The following is an 18,990-nucleotide window of genomic DNA, read 5'->3' as shown; positions in this document are numbered from 1 at the left end:
ACTAATTCTCCAGAAGATGAACACAAGTAAAGAGCTAAAAATAGCTAACTGGTATAAAGATACAAGTGAACTAGCTACTTAGGAAAAATACAATATTTGGGCTAGTAATAATGAAAATTGCACACTGAGGATATGCAAAGTTATATGCAGAGAAACTCAGACAAAGCTGCTAAATACTAATGTATTTATGAACTAACTTCAAATTTCATATCTCCTCTTCTGTTATATCTCCTCTTTTCCAAGCTAAACATCTTGGCTGCCCTCCTTTGCACACGTTCCAGTTTGCCAACATCCTTCTTTAATTGTGGTGCCCAGAATTGGACGCAGTATTCTAGGTGTGGTCTGATCAAGGCAGAACAGAGTGGTACTATTACTTTCCTTGATCTGGACACTGTTCTTCTGTTGATGCAGCCTAGAATGGCATTAGCTTTTTTTTGCTGCTACATCACACTGTTGACTCATGTTAAGCTTGTGGTTCACTAAGCCCCTAGATCCTTTTCACATGTACTAGTAAGGCAGGTGCTCCCCATCTTAAATTTATGCAGCTGGTTCTTCCTACTCAAGCGCAGAACCTTACATTTATCCCTATTGAAATCATGTGGTTATTTGGGCCCAGGGCTCCAATCTGTTAAGGTCACTTTGCATTTTGATTCTGTCTTCTGCGGCATTAGCTACAGCTCTCAGTTTGGTGTCATCTAATCCACCAAGCTCCGTCAAAAAAAAGAAAAAAAAGAAATGAGATTTGTCTGGCATGAGTTATTTTTGAGAAACATTTCTTCTGTAAGTGCTCACAGACTGACTATTGAATTATCTATTCTAGGGCCTTTCCTGTTATCGATGTCAAGCGCACCAGTATGAACTGCTTTGTTATGACCAGTAATAGGCAGACTCATGTGTATTTAAGATGTAGATTAGCAGCTGTTAATCCCTTGGAATTAGTTTGTGTGAAGAAATAATTAAACTAGGCACACACTGGTTAATGTATTAGACACAGTAAAGGTAAAGGTAAAGGGACCCCTGACCATTAGGTCCAGTCGTGACCGACTCTGGGGTTGTGGCGCTCATCTCGCTTTATTGGTCGAGGGAGCCGGCGTACAGCTTCCGGGTCATGTGGCCAGCATGACTAAACCGCTTCTGGCGAACCAGAGCAGCGCATGAAAACGCCGTTTACCTTCCCACTGGAGCGGTACCTATTTATCTACTTGCACTGTGACGTGCTTTCAAACTGCTAGGTTGGCAGGAGCAGGGACCGAGCAATGGGAGCTCACCCCGTCGCAGGGATTCGAACTGCCGACCTTCTGATCAGCAAGCCCTAGGCTCTGTGGTTTAACCCACAGCACCACCCGCATCCCAATTAGACACAGTAATTTTAGCCAAATCAACAAATGTTAGTGAAGTGAGACAGATTTCTTTCTAGGGGGATGAACATCAAAGGAGGGATCTTCCCCTGGGTTATAAAAGAGACCAGACGTTAGGTTAGAGGTGGAGGAATGGAGTTGTAGTTAAGCAGAGAAGAACCCTGAAACTGGGTTGTGTCCTGCAGTGCAAGTTAGGCTGCAGAGAAAGGCTAGTGCTGGGCTTATGGTTGCTGCTGCTATGGAATAGGGTTTTGGGGTTCTTTTGCTGTGAGCCCCTCCACTGAAAGCTGCAGGTTGCATATATGTGTTAAGAAACCATATATCATAAAGACACTGTAGTCTCCATTGTGCCTCATTCCCAAAGGAAACACTAACTCTAGGTGAGCCCGTCTGCAGACCCGGAATCATTTGCAGTCACTCGACAGAGATTGAGCTGGTGTGTAACACTGTGCTTGTTATCGCCTTTGCAAGCATTTCGAACAATTTGTATTTTAAAACATGCTCTTTCTTTTATCCATATATGGAAGATAAATCTACCAGGAGATGAATTGCCTGTGTATAATTTCTTAAAGTTCTCTCTTGCTTCAAATGTTTTGAAGATGGCTGGATTTAGCAACAATGAGTTCTAATCACAGTGACAATGATATCTTCTGCCAGCAACAATCATGCAAATATGTCAATGTTTACAAATCGGCAAGCCAGACATATGCACCACTGAAACCAATATCCCAGTACTATATTAAGCTCATTTCTTTTGTTCCTTCAAGTTATTTATAAATCACTGTGGTTTGGAGAGAGGACACATATTCAATCTATTGAAGATAAAAATGTGTCTTAAAACGAAAGACAGAGGGGAATCTATGTAGGCTTTATGCTTTTGGGTGGGGGGTGGGCGGGATGAGAAAAAGATGAACAACTAAATGAATCTCAGCTGCCTATCTTCAGCCCAAATATCAGAAGTCCCTGCTATAATCCCCATTCCTCACATTCCTCCCAAATATACTCCAGTTGAGGACTGGTGAGTAGAGGTCCCTCTTAATAAACTGCAAGATTTAGACTAGGTTAATTCACCCCCTCCAAAAAAACGAACACCACACCACTTGCTGTTCCCTTCTTCTATATATTTTTTTCCAAATGTAACACAAGATTAATAATCAAACCTTGGATTACAGAGTGAGTGGCTGCATGTTCACCACACCTTAAAAATGCATGACCTCTCCCTTAATCCTGGGAACTATAGTGTATCTTTCACCCGAGCCGTCTTTCCCGAGCGTTGTGCCAGGGCGCCGGCCTCTCAGGGGCGCCCCAGCAAGTGGGGGAGCTATGCAGCTTTGCCGGCGGCCTCCCCTTTCCCTGCACGCCTGCCAGCTGCGCCCTGCCAATTATATGGCTGGCGGGCACTCAGTTTTCCTCCCAAGCCTCTGCAGCGATCACTCTCCTCCCGAGGAGGTTTGGGAAAGGTGCAACTTCACTCCCAAGCCTCTGCGAGGATTGCTCTCCTGAAGCGGCATGGGGGAGAGTTGTGCCCCCCCGGATGGCTGGCAGTGCGCAGCTACGGCCACCCCAACACTATCCAAGGTAATCTGGGGGCGCTGGGTGGATATTTGCACCCTGGCACCGCATCTGCTAAAGACAGCCCTGCCTTTCACAGAGCTGCAATTCCCAGAATGCTTAACAGCAGTTCCCAGGATGCTCTGGGGCAAGTCATGTATGGTATGTATGCAGCCAGTCCCTCATTATCATATCACAGTAAAACAAATATGAAAAAGCTTCATTGCAACTTTTACAGGATCGAAGTTCCAGCTGCCATTAAATAAGAGAGTCCCTCCCAAATCACCTCTGGAGGCTAGGGACCACCCCAATTAGCTTTAATTTTATTAGCGAATACTATTTCCCCAGAAATGTAGCCTGCTCTCTATCACTCTCTCTAGCCTTAGCCAGTCCAACGGTTGTGTCACTTTTTAGCCAGAGAAATTTTCCAAACTCTATTAAACTATTCATAGATAAACCTTACTTAGCTTTTCAAAACAGTGCAATTTCTATTATGGCCACCACAAACAGAGACAATATGAGATCTTCATGTAGAACCTGCTGACAGAAAAGTGAAAGCAATCCAGATCTTATTCCACCACCCCCCCCATATTATTTCCACTATGGTGGAAAAATAACTCAAGAGCCAAAAATCCCTTACCAATGCACATTTCCACCACATGAGCCCCTCTGGTCACTAATTATTCATAAAGCTAGGAGGCAGCATTCTTTAAATGAAACCATACCTTTGGATTTAAGGCATGATATAAATTAGGAGAGTCCGTATTTTTCCGCTATAAGGTTTGTGTGTAATTTCCCCAAAATACTGGGGAAGAAAATCTTCTGTCCTTTGTAAGGCATAAAACTGACAGTTTGTTAATTAAACATTCCAAGTGATTGGGAAGATTGGGAAAATGTAAATGGATACATCAAATAAGCAGAAAAAGAGTTAAAAATCAGTCATTTGGGTGTTGGCCTATTATCATTTTTACTTTCTGAATCATGTTGACAATGAGACTCAAGCATATATTTTTCCATCAAGCCTCCTGTTCAACAATATCAGAAAAACAGTTGGACAGCTTTTCCTGGAATTGGGGAACATGCATCTGAATCACTTAAATTTTCTAGATTTTCTCCCCCTCAGCCATCATCCATCAAACATGACAGTACGTGTGGCTTGGCAACAACTTTATGTTCAATGGGAGTCTTTTTTTCTGAATACTGTTTTCTAGCTCATCTGCCACCTCTAGCTTTAAATTTCAAATATTTGACACTTTCTTCTTTACTAATTCCAGTGCCATGAAACTAAACAGGATGGCATGTCTAATGTGACTGCAGAGTATTAGTCACAATGGATAATACAATTTAGAAAATCCGGTTATAGCTTTTCTTTGCAAGCAGAATTTTCTCCCCACTATTATATCTATATCTTCTACTATTTACTTCATTATCACTACAGATTTCTAATTATTCCCTAATGCCCTGGTTGAAAATAAATTGGGATTTTACATTGTTAAAAACTGCAACTTCATACCAATTTTAGTCTTGGGGGGTGTGTGTGTGTGTGTGTGTGTGTGTGAGAGAGAGAGAGAGAGAGAGAGAGAGAGTGCATGCTAAGTAAAAGTATGCAACCAGCTTGGAAAGACACTAAAAATAAATTTATTCCTATTCTTTGCAAATGAATGTGCTTACTATTTGATAATTCTGTGAGTCAGGAACCATTCACAGATCAATCCTATACATGTCTACTCAATGTTCCATTCAATTCTATGATGTTTACTCTTGTGTTCAGTGGGTATAGTATTGCAGCCTAAATCCTGCAATGTAGTTTCACATAAGATCGGCATAAATAATTACGTACATAAAGTGTCCTTTTCTTAACCACATTTCCTTCTACATTCTTCTCACTTTTTAAGTTTGCATGCTATTTTCTTAGGAGGATATAAAATAAGGAGTCACCCAGCTAGACATGGCCTTGATCAAATTACATGTGAACTTACACTTGAACATGCATCACTACAGAGTCATGGTATTTCAGGAACTTGTGCCCAGAGTTATAGCATACCACAGGGATGTTATACTGCACTTTAATTACTAAGAGGGATTGGTAACAGATCACCAAGTCCCAATCTGACTGAAATATAACTTTGTTTATTGTCACAAGGCACCAGAATAGTATTGGGAAAGCAAAATGTGCGGTTCTATCAAATGATTTTATATTCCTCTTTCTCTTAAGCTTCCCAGGATTCAGTCCATACCATTCAGCACAGTCCCCTGACCATTCAGAAAGACTTTTGGGGAGAAGGCTGGCCTTTTTTGTCCTATGTACGCCATTGGAAGACATACCGGTATTTTATCTGGATCCAACTGCAGTTGTTTCACATATCTTCTAAAGAATTCATGGTATTGGCAGAAGACATAGGGAAATCTTTCAAATGGTGAGCCAATTTAATTATGGATGGACAGACACACTGAGTCAAATTACCAAGTTGCCACTTTTTGTGGCTTCATCTACATGGCTACTCACAGTTATGTTGCCCTTTTAAGCATATCATCAAGGATCCACAATACATACTCTCACATGCCGTGGGTGGTAAGCCTTTCCTTGCTTATAGACAACCTCCTAACAAAGACAGCTATTCATCAGCAACAGATCACATAACAGAGACACTGCAACAGGCATCAGGCCCTGCAAGAAAGCTGCTCTGCCCAAATCAATTCATACAACAATATTACAGGACCTAATAAATTTGGCAACTACATCAGGGATGTCCCATTCGCATACTATCACCAGCCAGCAATGCCTTTCTGTATTCTGCATAGGACAAACAGGCCAATCTCTACTCCAAATAATAAACGGACACAAATTTCATATCAGAAAGGGCAATATTCAGACAGCAGTGGGAGTACATTTCAACCTCTCAGAGCACAGTGTCACTGACTGTCATTTAAATAGCCATTTCTGGGGGGGAAACACAGAACTTCAAAGGGAGATTTATCACATGAAATGGTGGGATTACAACTTATCAAGAAATTCAGTTCTATCACCTGTAGCTACAACAAAGATAAAGGGCTTTCATCCCACTATTATTAATTTGTATTCATTTCTATACCACAAACTCATGTAAAATACATATCTACAGGATGTACAGAATCTCAGTCCAAAGCAAAACAACATAACATAATAGATAAAATCAAGCAGAATATCTTAAAGGAAAAGAAATGCAGAAATGCAAAATACACATCATCTGTTAATTAGCTAGGATGTTTCTGTGACCATGAATACTGCTTTTTATATAATTTATTTTAAAATTATTTCTGACAACCCAAAAGAACAGTAGCAGGTTATTTATTATATCATACCATTTACTAAACAAAAAGTAGCATGCTGATATAAATCACAACATCCATATTTCCTGAGCTGGCATGAATAATGAGTGCTGGGCAGTACTGTTTTTTCAATCGACATAGTCCTATCTAGAGTGCATTCCAATTATCCAGTTTTGAGATTACCAATGAATGAATCACTGTAGCCAGGGTACCCTGTACAAGAATGGCCATGGTTAGTGTACCAGCTGCAGCTGGTAAACAGTACTTCTAACCACTTATGATAGGCACCTGAGAAGCTGGACGCCCTAGTGTTAGGAAGGGCATTCCATGTATGCAGTCTGCTGAGTTGGCATAACCATGTTCTAACAATCACAACCACAAAACCAGCCTCAGCCGGCTGCACCCACTACACCCTGCCTGAGTCCCAAGACCAGTTACTGTTAGCACATAACCAAAGAACAACTCCAAATATGGCTGCAGCCATCGAAAATGTACCTCGCTTAGGCACATGTTGTGTTTGTAACCAATCAGGACACTGTGTAGTGGAAAATCATATTTTTATGGAGTCCAGGGCTCGGTCTTTTGGAGTGATCCTGCCGAGTCTCTCTGCTGAAGCTTTGAATAAAACTTTTCAACCCTTCTACCCGTTGTCTTTTACTGGTGCAAAAAGGCAGCATAAAGGACTTGCGTCTGTAACACTTAACTACCTTTGCCTCCAATGACAAAGATGCATTCAAGAGCACCTACAAACAAATCTAGTCTTTCAGAGGAACTGCATTCCCATCCAGGACAGTCAACCTCCCAGATACAAGAATCAACTACCAAAGGTGGCTCCATCTTCCTGGTGTTCAAACTCAGTTTATTGCCCCCACAGTGTTCAACACTGCACACAAACAACAGATCGAATCATGCACAGTGACTGTGGACTTATGCATTATGGAGAAATAGAGCTGTGTGTCATCAGTGTACACCAGCCACAATCTCAGCCAGATAAAGCAAGGAGGCTGTGAAACAGCAGAGTTGATATGTAACAGATTTGATAGCCTTTAAGGTGCCACAAGACTTTGCTGTTTTTACTAAAGCTCAGTTTCTGAAACCCAGTTGCTCAATTTTATGATAGTGCCACATTTTCAAATTTACTATCTATTTATTTACTTATTTTTACTTTTATTCTGCTCTATGCTGAAATTCTCAAGACAAGCTGGAAAACCAATATGTTTGGAGAGTGAAATGTTTCTATTGTAACAAAGTCTACCTAACAATGTTTCTACCTACCAAAGTCAGCAGACAATTAAAATTCTCATGTTCAATTTATTGCATCGTAAGTCTTCAAGTCTATTCACTTTCTTTCCTTTGATACACAGCCTAGAGTCTGTATCATCATCTCACAGCCCAATATCGCCACCCTCAATATTGTGCCTTAGGCCAATGAAAACCTATGCATAAATCACCAACATTTATCCAACGCATTGAATATTTGAAGGCTTTGCATATTCCCAAGATGATATGTATAAATACTCAGCATGGGTAACTGGTGAAAAAAATGTGATATTAGAAACCCTAAGTAATAGGATGCTATTTAGCTGGATCAATACCATAAAACCTTAACTTAGTCTAATTAAATCTCAATTCTCCTGAAAATATCTGCAATGGAAAAGAAAATGTGGCTTGCAAGGCTTCAGGTTTTGTTCAAAATGCACCGCTGAAATCTCTGAGAAGCTGTCATGAGCAGCAGTAGTCTGTTAGTACAAGGAGCCAAGGAGCCAAAAGGGAAATTTCATTTCCCCCAGACCTCTGCTGTCAGGATACTGCCATGACAGCAGCATCAATCAATTTGAAACATCAAATATAGGCCATTCTACAACAGCTACTTTTTACCCATCCTAGCCAGGAGTGCCAACTTGAATAAAATATTGGGGGGGAGGCAGGTAGGCCCCACCCTGCATAATTAATCACATGAAGCAGTGCACACACACCATCTGAATGAGAATGTCTATCAAGTTTGGGGGGCAGTCCCCTCAAATATTTTATGGGGGGGGGAGATGCCTCAGCCTCTAGGAGTTGGCTCCTAAGATCCTAACTCACCACGTAAAGTTAAGTGCACGGGACAACTGCCACCAGAGCCCAGACTAATTTGTCAGTAATGAAAATGCAGTCCTAATACTTCTACATGAAATAATGATTTGTTTTTATTAAATCCTGAGCCTTCAATTAAATGCTGGTGCATTCTGCAGGTGAGCTTTCAAAGCCTCTTTCTAAAACCTTTAAAAAGTCCCTTTAAAAGCAGTACTAGTTTTACAAGCTCAAGAAATGTCAAAAATACGATTCTTAATTGTTTTGTAAATTTTGTTTTGCAAAATTCTCAACTCAGCTGTAATCTACATTTCACATAGCATTTTCATTATTGCTGGAACGGAGAAGTCACTATGAACCATGTATGAGTCTTGTTTTCTCTAGGGACAAATATAATGACTTCAAAATCAAAAAGTTTCTTACAGTCTGTACATAGCTTTCTTTCACTGCAAATAATTCAGTCATCCACTATTTTACTCTTCATTAATAGACTCTCTATTTTTCTATGACCACAGTGACATCATATATTTTAACATCTGTTTACAATAAAAGCAGACCCTTTAAGCCAATCTTACCAAGAAACACTTCTGAAACAATATCTGACTCAATTCTGCAATCAAGGCTATTCATTTAAAAAATAATATTCATGCATACTCTTCTGTAAACAAAGATGACAATAATGACAAATTGTTGACCATCCCATCACAAGCCTGTTCACACATCAGCACTGCTAAATTATCATCTTCAGTACGAGCTATTACTATAAAAGAGGAAAAAGCAAAGCAATTTCAGGGGAAAACTATGCACTACCATCAAATCCCAATGGCGATAAATTCCTAGTCAAAGAACCACTGAGCCTTGGGTGCTGATCGGAAGGTCAGCGGTTCAAATCTCTGTGACGGGGTGAGCTCCCTTTGCTCGGTCCCTGCTCCTGCCAACCTAGCAGTTCGAAAGCACATCAAAGTGCAAGTAGATAAATAGGTACCACTCCAGTGGGAAGGTAAACGGTGTTTCTGTGCACTGCTCTGGTTGTGCCAGAAGCAGCTTAGTCATGCTGGCCACATGACCCGGAAGCTGTACGTCGGCTCCCTCGGCCAATAAAGCAAGATGAGTGCCGCAAGCCCAGAGTCGTTTGTGACTGGACTTAACTATCAGGGGTCCTTTACCTTTACCTTTTTACCATCAAATCCCAATTGCGATAAATTTGTAGTCAAAGACCACTGATGGTCAAAAATGGAAATCCAACACTTTTGGATAGCAGTCCTACAAAATTTATGTAACATAACTAAACAGATATTGGAACCCACACCAGAATTGGCCCTATTAAATATCTTCCAAGACAATAATGCTCACTTGCACCATAAAGAGCTTATAACCCACCTACTATCAGAGGCCAGAAATGTCATAGTTAGACCCTGGAGAGACTTGTCTGGAGTAAGCATGGACCATTGGTACCAAATTGTATGGAATACGGTCTTATTAGAAAAGTTAACTGACTCCCTTTTATTACACACACAGCTCAAACTGACAATGATAGCAGGGATCTACTACCAGCATTCAGATCAATACGGCTATAAAGGTAAAGGTAAAGGTACCCCTGCCCGTACGGGCCAGTCTTGACAGACTCTGGGGTTGTGTGCCCATCTCACTCTAGAGGCCAGGGGCCAGCGCTGTCCGGAGACACTTCCGGGTCACGTGGCCAGCGTGACATCGCTGCTCTGGCGAGCCAGAGCCGCACACGGAAACGCCGTTTACCTTCCCGCTGGTAAGCGGTCCCTATTTATCTACTTGCACCCGGAGGTGCTTTCGAACTGCTAGGTTGGCAGGCGCTGGGACCGAGCAGCGGGAGCGCACCCCGCCGCAGGGATTCGAACTGCCAACCTTTCGATCGGCAAGTCCTAGGCGCTGAGGCTTTAACCCACAGCGCCACCTGCGTCCCTTCAATACGGCTAACTTGACCCAATATTCCATACCCCCTTTCCGCAAACACAAACAAATCTCCCTATGGTTATTCAAAGGCAATTAAAGGCAAACAAGCATACCCTGCCCCCCCCCAATTTTCTCTCATCACCAATATAAACCAACAAATATACAGAAAACCTACACAATTGACACCGACATGAAAACCCCACATACATACCAAGTTGAGAAAACAAGATAGTGTGTAAGTTTACCACTCACCCTCTACCCTCTTCCCCTACCTATGGAATCTTATTGTCTTACATTGTACATTGAACGTGACCAAAATACTTTATAATCTGATAAAAAAGAGAGAGAGCTATTGCATGTTCTTTATAGCTAATGAAAATCTTTAATATTTTTCTTTTTTTTTAAAGTTACCCTTAAAATGAACACATACATTTGATTCTGAATGCAAAAGGGGAGATTTTCTTACCTTAGCAAACTGTGCATTTACCCATTTTGTGAATGTTTTCTTTTGAACATCTTCCCTTTCATCTGTAAAAAAGAAAATACAGTTCTGTTAATGTTGCTGACTAAAGGGTTAGCTTGTCTTTGGCTAGTGACAAATGTTATTTATGATAAACAGGGCACAAGGACACAAACTGTTTTATAGTCTAATTCAAAAGTGTGGGATAGTTAATATAGTTATTATCTAATGCAATTGACAAAACAATTGTGTTCCAGATAAACCATTTCATCTACATTCAGTTTGAAAGCAGCAGGCTTTCCAGTGCAGGCTTAGTCTTGCCACAGAAATAGCATGTTTTTGTTTCATTTTAGGTGGTGCGTGTCTTTTGAGTGCTTGAAAGGTCGAGTGCACATATATCTCCCACTCTCTGCAAAAACTCAGGCTTAGCTAATAAAAATAAAACCACCCCCTAACCTCTTGGTGAGGGCGGGCATAGAGAAGGGCTCAGAGGACAAGTACAGAGTCCAGATGAGTTCATATTGGGAGAGGCAGTCCTTAAGGGCAGGATTTCTACATGTTGCGTGCTGAGGTCCCCAAATACCCCCACCCCAATAACTCACACATCACACATAATTTTTGTTTAAGGTTTTTGGCATAATTTTGGCTACAACTTTATTAAAAGTTAGCTGTGGGAGGAGCTTATCAGAGCTTGCAGGGCAGCGGCGCGCGCCTAGCGGCGTGCGCAGTTTGATCCATCTTTTAGATTTAGGGGAGCTAGTCTCAAACGTTTGTTGGGGGAGACCTAGGTTTTTTTGGAGGGGAGTTATTTGTCCTGTCTTCATGCTTTTTATGATGGAGGACCGCTGTAGTCACCCCCAACGACACGTTCTCAAGATGGAGGGTGAGGGAACAGCTGCAGTCGCCTGCAGTTCCTGCGCAATGTTTGCCATCTTGCCAAAGGTTTCAGGCAGCTTTACCTGCAGCAATTGCATGTTGATTGCCCTCTTAGAAGACAAAGTCCAGCAACTGGAGGAACGTGTAGCTACGCTCCAAAGAATTAGAGAGCTGGAGCTCTTCTTGGAAGCAACAGAGCACACCGTCTCCACCAAGAGGAGACAGGGGACTCCCCTGAGAAGGAGGCTAGTTCACCAACACAGGAGCCAGTTATATGGAGAAACGTGACTCAAAAAAGTAGGAGGCCCAGGGTTCGCTCTGATTGTTTAGAAATACACAATCGCTTTGAGGTCCTCTCCCCTAGCATGGAAGACAAAGAGCAGACTCCATTTGAGGATCTCTCCCTCATTACAGTCGATCAGGTATATGAAGACGAGCAGCAAAGTCAGTCCTCAGGGAATGTGCAGGCGACCTTGGAACGGACAGCTCACGGAAGAACCCCGACCAGACCTAAGAGGAGGCGTGTAGTGGTGATAGGGGATTCCCTACTGAGGGGAACAGAAGCAGTGATCTGTGGGCCTGACAAGATGTCTCGGGAAGTGTGCTGTCTCCCCAGGGCTAAGATCCAAGGAATCATAAAACCCACTGACAAATACCCCTTCCTCTTGGTTCATGTGGGAACCAATGATACTGCAAGCAATAGCCTCCAGAAGATCAAAAGAGACTATGAGGCTCTGGGCAGGAAATTGAAGCAATTAAATGCACAAATTGTCATCTCATCTGTCCTCCCAGTTGAACGACGTGGCCCAGGGAGAGAGGGAAAAATAGTGGAAGTGAACAGCTGACTTCGCAAATGGTGTAAACAGGAATGGTTTGGATTCTTAGATCACGGACTGCAGTTTCTTGAAGATGGACTTCTGGCAAGCGATGGGCTGCACCTCACAACAGTTGGGAGGAATGTTTTTGCCAAAAATCTTAGAAACCTCATCAGGAGGGCTTTAAACTGACTAATGTGGGGGAGGGAGACAGTGCTCCTGAAGGTAGGAGTCTATCAATTGATGAAGATGATCATCCAAATGTCATAGACCAAGTGGAGCAAACAGCACGCAGACCTAGTGGTGGGAGGAAAAAATCCTTAAATAAGAGACATGGGGGAATGATTAATGGACTTCAATGTCTGTACACTAATGCGCAAAGCATGGGAAATAAACAAGATGAGCTTGAGCTCTTGGTACAGCAAACTAAATATGACATAATAGGCATCACTGAAACCTGGTGGGATAAGTCCCACGATTGGAATGTAATAATGGAGGGATACAATCTATTTCAGAGAAACAGACCAGACAAGAAAGGAGGAGGAGTGGCGTTATATGTCAGGGATGTGTATACCTGTGAAGAGATCCAAGATTTAGAACCTCAAAGCCAAAGTGAGAGCATTTGGGTCAAAATTAAGGGAGAGAAGAATAACAGTGACCTCATTGTGGGAGTTTACTATAGATCCCCAAGCCAAACGGAGGACATAGATGATGCCTTCCTGGAACAGATGGCCAAGCATGCAAAAGGAAGGGAGATAGTAGTAATGGGGGACTTCAATTATTTTGATGGATTGATTTTTAATGCAGTGTTCATGGAACTCTCTGTTCAGGTGATTACTGAGGCTCTGTATTAGATCTAGTGCCATCTCAGTCCTTGGATTCACATATTAAAGACAGAAATGAGTAGACTTCTTTTACACTGTTACTCCTCTCCAATTTTCCCCCAAACGCATTCTCTAAGTACAAATTAAATTTATAGTACAGCTAAACCTATTAGTTAAAATTACTTTAAAAGCATATTCTGTGTGTTTTATTTCCTGCTGCTTTTTAAAACATTTACTGTCACCCATCAGCTTACAGCCAGTGTAGTGTAGTACCTAGAGAATTGGACCAAAAACCACAAGATCAGGGTTCAAATCCCCAATTGGTCAGTCACTGCCCTTCAGCCTAACATACAGGGTTCTTGCAGGGATTAAATGGGAAGGGGAAGAACCATGTATGCCACTATGAGCTCCTTAGAGAAAAAGATGGGGTATAAAATGCCCTAAGTGCATAATGAACAATTAATAAAGTCACACACAATTTTAACACTACTCTGAGATTTACTATCAGGAAAACATGTCAAGGGTTACAAATTTAATTTCATAATGTGGAAAGACAACTGATAGGAGTTTATATAGCATCCTGTGTAATATTTCAGCAAAATATTACATAAATTGCATTTTATCATGTCCTATAAGACATGTGGTTTCTTTCAATTACCACCCAATGTGAGTACCTGCAATTTGTTTATAAAAAATAATAAAAAAATGTGAGAATCTAACAATAAAAATATTTCATTATACTTGGTAGCAATCTGAGCTAACTGATCAAGCTTCTGGTTTGGGTGACAGAAACAGCTTCTGTCACCCTGCTGGATGATTACTCCAGAAGACATTAAGTGGCAGGACCTTGCTGGTTCTCTTGGACCTCTCAGTGGTTTTAAATCACTCAACTCTACCTTTTTGTTTCCCTGTTCTGATTCCAGAGAGGCTGATGAAACCCTGAACAGATGAGGGCAAACAAACTGAAATAAAAACTAAGAAAGACAGAGGTATTGTTGGTTGGTCCAGAAAGGGATTTAGCGCTGATATGTTTCTGACGTTGGACAATGCCAAATGCAACCCCATCTGGAGAAGTATGGCCTTGTCATATTGATACATGTGCTTGCCATACCCAAATTAGTCTACTGTAATGCGCTTGAAGTGGAGTTGCCTTTGAAAATGGTTCAAAACCCAGTTAGTTTTGGCTACCCAAGTCCTGATGGGGCTAAGACAATCAGCATTGGTGGCATCATTTTTACACCAGCAACACTAGTTTGGGTCCAAGTTTTTGACTGGACTACCTATGCTCATATATACCTGCCCAGACATTAAAATCAGCATCAGAGGTCCTCCTCAAGTGTTCATCTCCTAGGTCAAGTAAGATGGGTAGCTATGAGGAAATGGGCTTTTGCTGTGGTGTCCCCACAGCTTTGGAATTCTCTCTCTTCTGAGGTATGTCCTATTAGTACACTGCAGGGATTTTGGAAGGCTTTGAAAACATACCACATAATATTAAGCTTCAAAGCGTGATATTGCTTTAGTGGCTTAATTATACTGTTTTATTTTATTTTTACCCATTTGCAATAAATTGACAGCCTATTTACTGTGCACATATTGTGGGGGTTTAAAATGTTGTAAGGCACTTTGAATGGGCTTGGCCAGAAAAACTTAAAAGTGCTGTTATGTTCAATAAAAATACATTCCAAAGTAAACCTGTTCCTGAATGTGGTGAGGAAACCTTCAGACTCACCCAGCTGATCTTCCATCCCAGATTCCCATTCACCAAATCAGAACCATCTTATGAAACGGCATCAAGGCCATCAATAAATGACAAATAAAATAAAGTGTCTATCTAGGGAATTTTGCTTTGGAATCTTTTCTCACATATCCCATAAAAGTCACTTAAGTGAAAAATTCCTAGGTTAAAATTACTCCTGTAGAAACTGGAAACTTGTAGTCTTTATCACTATGAAAAATGCCAAATTGCATGTATTACATTCAGAAGCTAGTAGAGTACAAAAGAGGCTTTTTGACTCTGTTGACAAAATGCAATGATCTCTGAAATGTGGGAATCCATTCAAAATTCCTTGAGCAAAGACCTTGTTCACTTAAAAATATATATGAAGTGGTAAATAATTTGATAGTGCAAAATCAATACTAAAAAAATAACAAAGCATTTGCATCAAGACAAGAAGAGTTATATTTGAACCTTAAAAAAAAATAAAATTTAGAAGCCCCAAGTTCATAGAAAACTGCATTAAATACTGGACACATGTCAATCTTGAGAAAATCCAATTATTGTGAATATACTAATAGATAATGGAAGCCAGTGTTTTTCCAAATAACTTGGCTTTCTTTGTTCCTATCTAAAGTAATTAGCACACAGACAATTTTAGTTTGCTTGACTGACTCCCTATTTTCACTGTGTGTGACCCAATTAGTTTTTGCTACTTAATTTGAGCAGCCTCTATGACACGTATCAGTAGAAATGTTATCATTAATGAGGGTATAATGCATGTAAATGGTAAAGAAACAAGGCATGTTTTTGCTTTGTACAATACACAAATACCCCATTTCTCACATTCTAGCCTGGCAGGGGATGGTGCTCAGTCTGAATTCTGGACTCAACCTATGGCATATGAGAATTTATTGTCAGTGCAGGTGTCCTGTATTTATGGCAGTCCACTTTGCCATAAAACAGCTACACTATTTGATTGTGGATGTATGCCAATGCCTTGCTCTGTATCTGATCTACTTGAAAACTGCCAGCACATAGACACACTTCTATTTTGCCTTCAATTAGCCCCTGTGAAAACAGAAGTTTCTCTCCAGGGAGTACTACCTCCACTGATAAACTAATCAAGAGCTGTTTGTATCTTTTAAGGTGAGGGTCCTGAGCCATTGTTTGGCACATGGTGAAAACGTTTCAAGTGCCAAAAAAAGGCCATATATAGCTTGAACTTCGGATACCTATTCAATTTTGCACACAACCCACTCCTTTGCTCTCTAAAATTTAAAATATTGTTTGAAATACAGTGGAACCTCGGTTTTCGAATCTAATCCATTCCGGAAGTCCGTTCGACTTCTGGAACATTCAAAAACCGAGGATCAAAGGGCTGTCAGCAAGTTCAATGTAAAAAGAGAGAGAAACGTGCCTCAGAAGCCATTCGACTTCTGAGGTGTGTTAAAAAACGGAGGCATTCGCTTCCAGGTTTTCGGCAGCAGAGACATGCGAAAACCGAGGTTTGACTGTACCAACCATTTGTTTTAGAATTTCATCTCTCTATTCATTGCCAGCTTCTTCTAGGGTTTCAGAATCAAGGTGAACACTACCACACAAGCACCCCTCTTCAAATACTTCAGATAGCCTTAATCAGCGCTATTTTTCTAGAAAAAGAGGTGTCTGAACTCACCATGAACGCTTCCCTCAGTCTCTTAATAGCGTTTCTGCTGAACAAAAGTCCTGGCCTTAATGAAAATATCCCTTCTCCTACCTTATCTCCCTGCATCTTTTATCCTTGGCCAAAGCAACCATTGAAAAGCAAAGCGCCTAGGTGGAGGGGCTGAATTAACATACTTTTGAAATAACAATCAGAAATAACAATCTCATTTTGTCACCCCATCACAATCTGAACGTACAGCAAACCCCTCATTAAAAACATGTAGAAAGAAAAGCTATATTAGTTTTCATTTTCAACACCCCTTCAAAGCTATCACAGGCATTTAACTTGCATTCATTCTCAGGGGAAAGTCAGAGTGAAAATCAAATTGAGCTTTTCTTTAAGTTTCAGCAAGATGCCTTTGAGCATTTCTCAAAGCATATAAAAATAAAAATAAAATATATTCCACAGGGCAGCAAGGACTCGAAACTAAATATAACCCTGTAACATACATAAAATAATGTATGATTTACAAAGAGCTCCAATCAATGAATACAGCCTTAGAACTGAACTGAAGGCCACAGCCCGACTCTAAACCATGTAACATACATAGGAAGGTAATTCTGTCACTCATTTGACAGTACATCTCCTGAATGCTTTGCGCCTTCTGTTTTTTGCTTTTAAACATTTATTAACCACTTATACATTCACTCTTGCATTTTCAACTGGCTTCCTCTCTTCATTCTTTTTAGTCTGTGAGGTCTGGTTTTTATAAATAAAATAAAATAATAAATATTAGTCATCTCAGACACCATAGTTGTGAACAAGAATCACCTCCACTGATTCAATTTATTTGTAAATAAAAGCTAGGTAACACAACTCATATAACAAAGCTACTGCAAAGTAGGGCTGGGCGGTATCACCAGTTAAACACTGCGGTATACTTAAATATCACAATGTCTAAAATAAGGATGAAGCTATTGAAAGCCACTGGCTGGCTTCACGGTTTCCCCCACATTGTGATTTTGAATTAGGCAAGGTTATATTAGTACTCCCACAGGGAAGTCTCATTCCCCATTCCACCCTCCAGCATCCAAAAAACCTTTCATAGTTTCACATACATAACTTGCCAGTGCACCTTCATTTTCAATGTGATATGGGCTATAGTTGGACCACTTCTCTATGGACAATGACACTTGGTGTACATTAACAGAGACATATCTGGAGAGTAAAATGTTCCATATATCATATACATGGGCAGTATAAGTTGTCATAAAAATGAATGTGTTTCCTTTGCAAATTCACACACAAATAACGATTTTATATTCATTTATAAGTTATTAAGTGTGACACAACAGTGATAGGATACCACCAGAGCAGAAGATGAATAGGCATAGAATAAAAATTCAGACCTATTATATGAAATCGAAACATTGGGGAAATTAGCAACTAGCTTGATATTCTTTACATTCTTATATTTATTACAAAAATAGTTGGTCTTAAGTAATTTACACTGACAGAACTTTAAACAGGTCAAATGTAGCAAATTGCTTAAGAGTTCCTTTATTCTTTAAAAAATGAGGGAACTGAAATAGTAACCAAATGTAAAGTCCCAAAGCAACACTTTCTCTTTCTTATTTTATCATGGATTACCTCAGATTGCACGCCCCCCCCTCCTTTCACTGTGCCACTGAAATTTCTTCACAAATTCCATTTTGAAAGACCCAATTTCATCTCATAACAGCTACCTGAGGGCTCATTCACGGAGAAAAGGTGAATCATTTACAGTACCATCTCTTGAAACTACAGTCAGTAATATTTGGGTCATTCTTCAAAGTTCTCATCTACCTGTTCTATGAAATGTTAAATCATTTCCAATTCAAGGCTAACTTGCATGTCCTGTGCATAGCTAAATCGTGTCTCCTTTGCTTTAAATTAGATAAAATTTGTACACTGGAAGATACAATAGAAATTAACAAGGGACTTCAAGTGATTGGTTGTTATCATCATTCAGTCAGCTTCTTTGATGCTGCCAAAACCTTCAGCATTAACTCTTCCACAAGCCTCTGTGGAACTATTTGAAACAATGAAAAATAATGGAGGAATTGGACAGCTTGATATATCTTGAAGGAATACCGAACAACCAATGAGGTGTTTTTCATTACTTTTCCTTTTATTTTTATTTCTAGAAAAAAGCAACCGTCTGTGAGGGTGGAGAAATAATGTATTAGGACTCATCCTTTGTTGTAATTTTCAGTACTAGCCCTTGTATTTTATTCACAAGGTACCTTATAAAATAAAATAAACAATACTGAAATAATCAATGAAACTTCATCAGATCATCAACAACACAGATAATCAGCAATAAAAATAAACAAAAAGCTTGGCACAATAAAAAGACAATTAAAATCTGTTTTAAAATTACTGGGCAAGGGG

The 18,990-nt window shown here is 40.3% G+C and overlaps 1 protein-coding gene across 10 annotated transcripts in view; it reads right to left on the bottom strand.

Annotated features, from left to right (window-relative positions):
- Window positions 1-18,990, bottom strand: part of DMD (dystrophin) — a 1,027,161-nt gene that overhangs the window by 787,523 nt on the left and 220,648 nt on the right. For all 10 annotated transcript variants that reach the window (XM_079972189.1, XM_079972196.1, XM_079972191.1 and 7 more), the window contains exon 2: window positions 10,687-10,748. In XM_079972189.1, coding sequence (XP_079828315.1) covers window positions 10,687-10,748 — 62 coding nt within the window. The remainder of the gene's footprint in view (window positions 1-10,686; window positions 10,749-18,990) is intronic.

Source organism: Podarcis cretensis (assembly GCF_951804945.1).
Source record: "Podarcis cretensis genome assembly, chromosome: 4".
Lineage (NCBI taxonomy): Eukaryota > Metazoa > Chordata > Lepidosauria > Squamata > Lacertidae > Podarcis > Podarcis cretensis.
The sequence above is the reverse complement of the archived record's forward strand: the minus strand, read 5'-3'. Positions and strand labels throughout refer to the sequence as shown.